The sequence below is a fragment of the Elephas maximus genome, chromosome 4 (assembly GCF_024166365.1).
Source record: "Elephas maximus indicus isolate mEleMax1 chromosome 4, mEleMax1 primary haplotype, whole genome shotgun sequence".
Taxonomy (NCBI): Eukaryota; Metazoa; Chordata; class Mammalia; order Proboscidea; family Elephantidae; genus Elephas; species Elephas maximus.
Genome location: NC_064822.1, coordinates 105,526,159 through 105,532,616, shown reverse-complemented (window position 1 = coordinate 105,532,616; position 6,458 = coordinate 105,526,159). Strand labels below are relative to the sequence as shown.

The following is a 6,458-nucleotide window of genomic DNA, read 5'->3' as shown; positions in this document are numbered from 1 at the left end:
GAGCCCTCAGTTAACACACCAAGAGTGAATGGAAGTCAGAGGGTTGAGGCTACAGCAAAGTTGAAAGCTGACTTTTTTAATCATGGAAGAGGCGTTTTTAGCTGAAAGGTTTAGGAGCAGGGGAGTGAAGATCAGAGCGGTATGCACAAGACAGCATGGGAGAAGACAGGTGGCCAAGAGGCTAATATTCTGGGAGAGCACCAAGAATGATGTGCACTACTAGCAAGCCTCAAAGCTCAAAAGATGAACGAATGGTGGGAAGAACGTCTCTTTTAGTTGGGTTTTACCTTGGATGCACTGCATCTTCTTTCCAATCTCCTCAGAAGTCTGCAATAGCAGAATGTAGCCCACTAGTAAAGACCTACAGGTGGATATCTCCATGCAGTGGCACAGTGAGGAATCTACCCTTATGCTAATACTATACCCACTATTGGAAACCCTGGTGCCATACTGGTTAAGTGCTACGGCTGCTAACCAAAGGGTCAGCAGTTTGAATCTGCCAGGCACTCCTTGGAAACTCTATGGGGCAGTTCTACTCTGTCCTATAGGGTCGCCATGAGTCAGAATCGACTCGACGGCACTGGGGGTTTTTTGATACCCACTATTGTGACATCAGAAACCCTGGTGGTATAGTGGTTAAGAGCTACAGCTGCTAACAAAAAGGTCAGCAGTCCAAATCCACCAGGCACTTCGGGTGGCTCTACTGTCCTATGGGGTCACTATGAGTCGGATTCAACTGGACAGTAACAGGTTGTTTCTTTGTTTTTTTTTCGGGTTCTGATATCACCCTTCATCACTGCTGGGAGCATTCGGCAGAAGAAAGTACTGAGCTTAAGGAGGGGAACTGTGTTACTATAGGCTGCCCAACAGCCGTTCCTTTTGGGAACTATCCCTCCTCTCTACTTCAAGCAATTCTGGTAGGCTGTCAAACAAGGGCCTCTGCCTCCCTGACAAAGATGGTCAGAGTACCCATCACCTGGACAAAGTAATTGGTCCAGGAATGGTCACTGACCAAAAAGCTTTTTTATTTATTTATTTATTATTATTATTTTTTTTATAATAACTTTCCAAAAAGCTTTTTAAAGAGTGTTTTCAGAGGATTTATACAGATGTAAGACAGTCTTTTCTCTGAGATCATGAAAGCTGATACTAACAACAACAACAACAACAATTTAAAGAAAAAATCCATTGTCATCAATTCCAACTCACGGTGACTCCATTTGTCCTAAAATTGTATGTCCCCCCACCCAACGGGTGATAAGAACTTAAGACATGGAAATTCACTCTGTGACTACAAAAGTGGTCATCGAGGCCCCACTTCTGTGGTTCATACCCTCTCTGGGTAGACAAAAACATCAAGACACAAGCATGGCAAAATATTTAATATCCGTAGATGTGCCTCACTTTCACATTCCTGCTATGATTTGACAGCCTCCCCAAACTGGCAGTGCCAGAGAAAACGTGGACACTTTCTTCTGGTAGGGTTTGAAAACCATCAAGGCCCTAGTCTTCTTCATTTGGAAATGGATGCAGGCAAGGTCTTTCCAGGGCATGCCTGAGGCTTCTCTGCTCAGGTAAAAGATCCCCCATTTCTATAGGGCTCCTGAGGTCTTCTGTTCTTCTGCAGCCTGGCGCAGAGAGCTGCGCCATTGAAAATAGTGGTAGGCTCGGACACTGCAGAGGTAGCCTCCGTACACAGTGAGTAGTATCATGGAGGTAGAGAAGGTCTTATAGCCAATGTCGGCTAGCTGCTTGACAGTTGGCATGTCGTTGCCTGTGAAGACAGATCAAATTCAGATCTAAGGATAAGGTCTTACCTACCCAATCCACTTCCCTGTAAGGTCATCCCAGAACTTCTGCATTCTGCTTAGTCTTCTCTGAATGATCCCTACATGTAGGGCACAGTCTTAAAAGGATACTTGAAAAATACCATCTGGGAACTCAAGGCTGAAACTCGGTGCATCTGAATGACATCACAGCTAATACCTGACCCTCCATGTTTGTGGACGAAAGTGACTGGTACAAACTATCTAGAAATGTCCTTAATTGGTACATTACTTTAAGCACGCATCAGTTTTTCTAGCTAGTGAGGAACCAATAGGGGAAGTCAGGGATTAAACATTAACAGTGAATTATTCTCTCTAAGAGGATTAAATGGTAACCTTCCAGGCAATATCCAATTTGCTTTCCCATAAAAACCATCTTATTCATGGTGGTTAGGTTCCTAGGCTACCCCTCAAGCATCTGTTTAAGCCATGATACACCTGAAATAGTGCCAACGGTACTATTATTTAAATTATACTAACCTTCCATACCATTAATTCTAAATTCCAAATTTAACACCAAGAACGTATCCCAAGGGCTAAAAAGAAAGTTCCTGGGTTCCAGCAAATTGTTAACTTACATTTACATGAGATAAATTACTTCCAATTTAACTATTCCCTGCATATTCAGAGCTAGGGAACAAGAGACAATTTAGTACGAGAATCCCTCATCTTGAACAAAATGCTCCTCTATTTGAGACTATGGATGTGTTCTTAGGCTCCTCTCTGTTGAAGGAATTGAAATTAAAAGACTGATTGAAATTGGTGAAAAAAAGGTTTCTTAAAAGTCAAAAATATGGAAGAAAAAGCTCAGGACTAGCTGGTTTAGAGGGTCAGGATCGGGGTAAGAGACATACAAGTGCTCCACAGATTGGCCCTATGAGGCTGAACACTGCTTTTGCACCAGCCTTTGAGGGTGGACACCAGGCTGAGCTGAGGTACTTTTCTGAATTATAATTCCAAATGACTGCAGTAAGTGACACTAAGTAAATAAGAAAACCAAACGGCACAGATTCAAGAAGGCAACGGCTGTGTTTGGGTTATCTGAGATTTGACAGGACCCCAAGCTGAGCAGTAAAGAAAACACGTGCACGCAGCAGGGCACTAAGGTGGTAAAGGAGCACCCAGCAAAGGAGATCTGTAGCCTTCAGCAAACCCCTCCCTTATTCTTTCCCCTCCCATCCGCCATTAGAGCCTGAACAGATGCTAATTAGTTATAGGACCACCTCTTCGAGGGGCTAGAGGAAGAAGACCAGAAGTACTCACCAGCCAACAAAAAAACAGAATGATATAGCTTGGCTAGAAGAACGACAGAAGACTGAATAACACAGACATAACGCCAGTGTCCAGAACCTCACTGCCTTCTCTTGTCTCTAAACCATCCTGAATTAGAGGATGGTTTTCCTATTTTCTATTAAGAAAACCTCTTTAGAAATCCTGGATAATGGTAAGGCAGTGGCAGTAGAAATGGAGAGGACAGATGCAGAAGTTATTTTGGAAGTAGAATAGGATTTATCAACTAAATGGGTTAGAATTGGTAGGGCAAAGCTGAAAATACTGTCAAGGCAGCAAGTCAGGAAACTTCCCGAACTGTGATACTGTTAACAGAAATAAGAAATATATGTGTGTCACTGTGGGAGTATGGCGGGGGAGGGAGAGTGAGGGGTGTCGGTCAAGAAGATCATGAGCTGGGTTTTGGACATGTTAAAATTAAGATGCTGAACACAATATTCATGTGATGATGTCTACCAGGCAGATGGAAATGCAAATCTAGACAGGGCTTGGGAGAGAGGCAAGACTAGAGACACAGATCAAGGTAACAAGTGACACCAAAGCAGAGGATAAGACCAGAGAGAGAGAGGCCAAGGGAATGACTGTTTGAAGATGGAAACAGAGAAGGTGGGTAGGAAATTCCCAGGGGATTCCAGAAACATGTGGGGGGCTTTTCCTTTAACTGCATCTCCCTTCTTTGTTGAAACTCAACTGCTGTATCAAATCACCACCAATGGAGGGGTGCTGCAACCTTTGGATGTGCGGGGCCAGAACAAATGTTGAGTACCATTACTGCAAAGTTAAGTGCCATTAAGACTGGTCAGATGGGAGTGTTGGTGAGAACGGGCAACTAGGTCACTGGTAAGCCCAGGGTGGAAGTCAGTTTTGTGCGCTGCACTGAAACCGGCAATATAGGCACCAAGTAAACAGCATAAATTCTTAGCTAGGGCCCCAGCACGCCCTATGTGTCATATGTATCTATGCATTTATCTAGGACAGAGAGAAACAATTAGAAGGATCATAACCCCCAAACCCCAAAGAATCACTGCTTTGCTGGTTAAGGGAATGGGAGTGATAGGCTTGAGAAGGTAACAAGATCAAGAGAATTCTGGCTTTGTTTCGCTTTTTGATAAGGACGATTTGAACATATTTATTGGGAAGAAGATGGTGGCTAAATCGAGGAAAAAAGAAGTGGAAAGTGGAGGGATGGATCAAGATCCAGGACGGCCCAGGAAAAGATGAAATTAGAAGCTCAGACAGAAGGATTAACCCTGGAAATGAAGGAAACTTTCTGCAGTTAGCAGGAGAACATTCTCTCCTGAGGAACATCCATTTTCTCAATGAGCACAAAGTCACTGTGTTGTAGGGGGGAATGGAGTTGGACTGCAGGTTTTAGAAAAACAGAAAAAAAAAAAAAAAAAGGAAAGAATTATTATGGAAGGTGTCACAGGGGTAAAACCTGCAAAAGTTACGTAGTTCTTTCTTCTCCTGCCCCCTAAACATAATAAAGGAGGCACTGGTGGCTCGGTGGTAGAATTCTCCCCTTCAATGAGGGAGCCTGGGGTTTGATCCCTGGTCAATGCGCCTAATGCACAGCCGCTCCTGTCAGTGGAGTCTTGCAGGTTACTATGATACTGAACGGGTTTCATCAGAGCTTCTAGAGTAAGCCAGACTAGGAAGAAGGGCCTGGCAATCTACTTCTGAAAACCTTACGGTTCATAAGGGTCAGCTCTGCAACCAATCATGGGGATGACCCAGGACTGGGCAGCATTTAGTTTCCTTATGCATGGGGGTTGCCACAAGTTGGGACCAATTCGAAGGCAGGTAACAACAAACAGGAAGAATCAAGGATCAGGTTTCTCTCTGGAAAACTCATTCCCTCAAATGGGCCCATTACTTCAGCTCAGAGTCACTCTATCTTTTTTTACGGGCAGTCTCCGATTACGAATGCCCAATTTACATAAAACCCATAGTTATAAACCAACCCAAGTAAAGCCTATTATATTAATAATTTGAGGTACATACAATGGTTCATAATAACAAATGAGCACTACTTTGCAACTAGCATCAAAATCAAAATCGAGGAGAAAAGGAGTGGAGAGTGGAGGGATGGATCAAGATCCAGGATGGCCCAGGAAAAGAAATTAGAAGCTCAGATAGAAGCAATAATAATATTATTATTATTACTGTAGTATTACGTTAAAGATGTTTTAGTGTATCTGAAAGTGTTTCTTTAATTTTTTTATGCACTGAAAGGTACACTGTATACTAAGACAAGCATTTGACTAACCGAAGTTAGATACAAACAGTACTTAACTGTTCCGACTTAGGTATAAATTTCACTTAAAGACAGATTCAGAATTAAAGACAGATTTAGGAACGAACTCGTTTGTGATCTGGGGACTGCCTGTACTCCAAACTTAAAGCACATCGTGCTACAAAAGTCGCTGAGAACATGGCTTCTGTCTTAAAAGAGCTATGGTCTGCGGGAATAAGATATGTACCAAAATCTGTGAAACAACGTAGAAGGCAGTATATGACCAGAAGAGAGAAGAGGCATTGTGAGAGTTCAGATTAGAGCCAAGCCTGGGCAGAGGCTCAAGAAAAATTAGCAGAAAGGTGTCTTTTTAGATGGGTGAGCATGTTTTACACCAGCTGAGCAAAGGAAGGAAGAAGTCCAGGAGTTGAAAGCAGCAAAAGAGTGTTAGGAGATAAAGAATATGCCCGAAAGTGGAAGTCACGAAGCAGTGGACCATAAGGCAAGAAGGGGTTATTTGGTGTCAGAGCGTGGAGGGCAAAGACTCAAACCTGGAGTCAAGGCTTCACAGAATCACCGCTGCGCTTTAGCAAGGCTGACCTGCGTCTGCAAACGGGGTGGGCTGGAAGCAGTGGAGATCGCAGGTCGAGGCCCTCGCGGAATAACGCCCGTGACCTCAAGGGCACCGAGGCCTAAAGACTGGGTGGCGTAGGCGGGTAGAAGTCTGTGTAAGCAGAGGCCAGCCCAAAGTGGGCGCGCACTCAGCGGATAGGAGGCCCCTTGCCCAGCCCTTGCAGGTGGCGTACCTGAATGCCGCCACTCCCTTCTGCGCAACAGAGGCCGCGGCAGGTAGCGTATCGCTCTTACCGTCTCCACAACTCCCTACCGCAACCGAACGTAATACCCGGAACCAAAGCCGTGAGGGTAGCGGCCCGGGGACACTCCTGAACAGCTAGCGTGTGCAGAAAGCGACCCTTTGTCCCTCCCACCTGTCCTGTTTACTATCTAGGATTCGGTTCCCAACAGGAGAGAGAGAAAACAAAGCACCTGACACGGAACAAGTTTACCCACTAAGGCGGGAACCCGCGCCAGATGCTCCTCCGGTT

The 6,458-nt window shown here is 44.6% G+C and overlaps 1 protein-coding gene across 5 annotated transcripts; it reads right to left on the bottom strand.

Annotated features, from left to right (window-relative positions):
- Positions 1-1,367: 1,367 nt before the first annotated feature.
- On the bottom strand, positions 1,368-6,452 carry LOC126075409 (cytochrome c oxidase assembly protein COX14). 5 transcript variants are annotated; one of them, XM_049883089.1, is made up of 3 exons: positions 6,159-6,392; positions 5,904-6,051; positions 1,368-1,774 (listed from the first exon to the last, which is right to left on the bottom strand). In XM_049883089.1, exon 3 carries the CDS (start codon positions 1,764-1,766, stop codon positions 1,593-1,595), a length of 174 nt encoding a protein of 57 aa, XP_049739046.1. In that variant the 5' UTR covers positions 1,767-1,774; positions 5,904-6,051; positions 6,159-6,392; the 3' UTR covers positions 1,368-1,592. The 5 variants fall into 5 exon arrangements, with proteins under 5 accessions (XP_049739046.1, XP_049739047.1, XP_049739049.1 ...); XM_049883090.1 differs by having other exon boundaries at positions 5,953-6,051; XM_049883092.1 differs by lacking the exons at positions 5,904-6,051; positions 6,159-6,392 and adding an exon at positions 6,400-6,452.
- Positions 6,453-6,458: the final 6 nt, after the last annotated feature.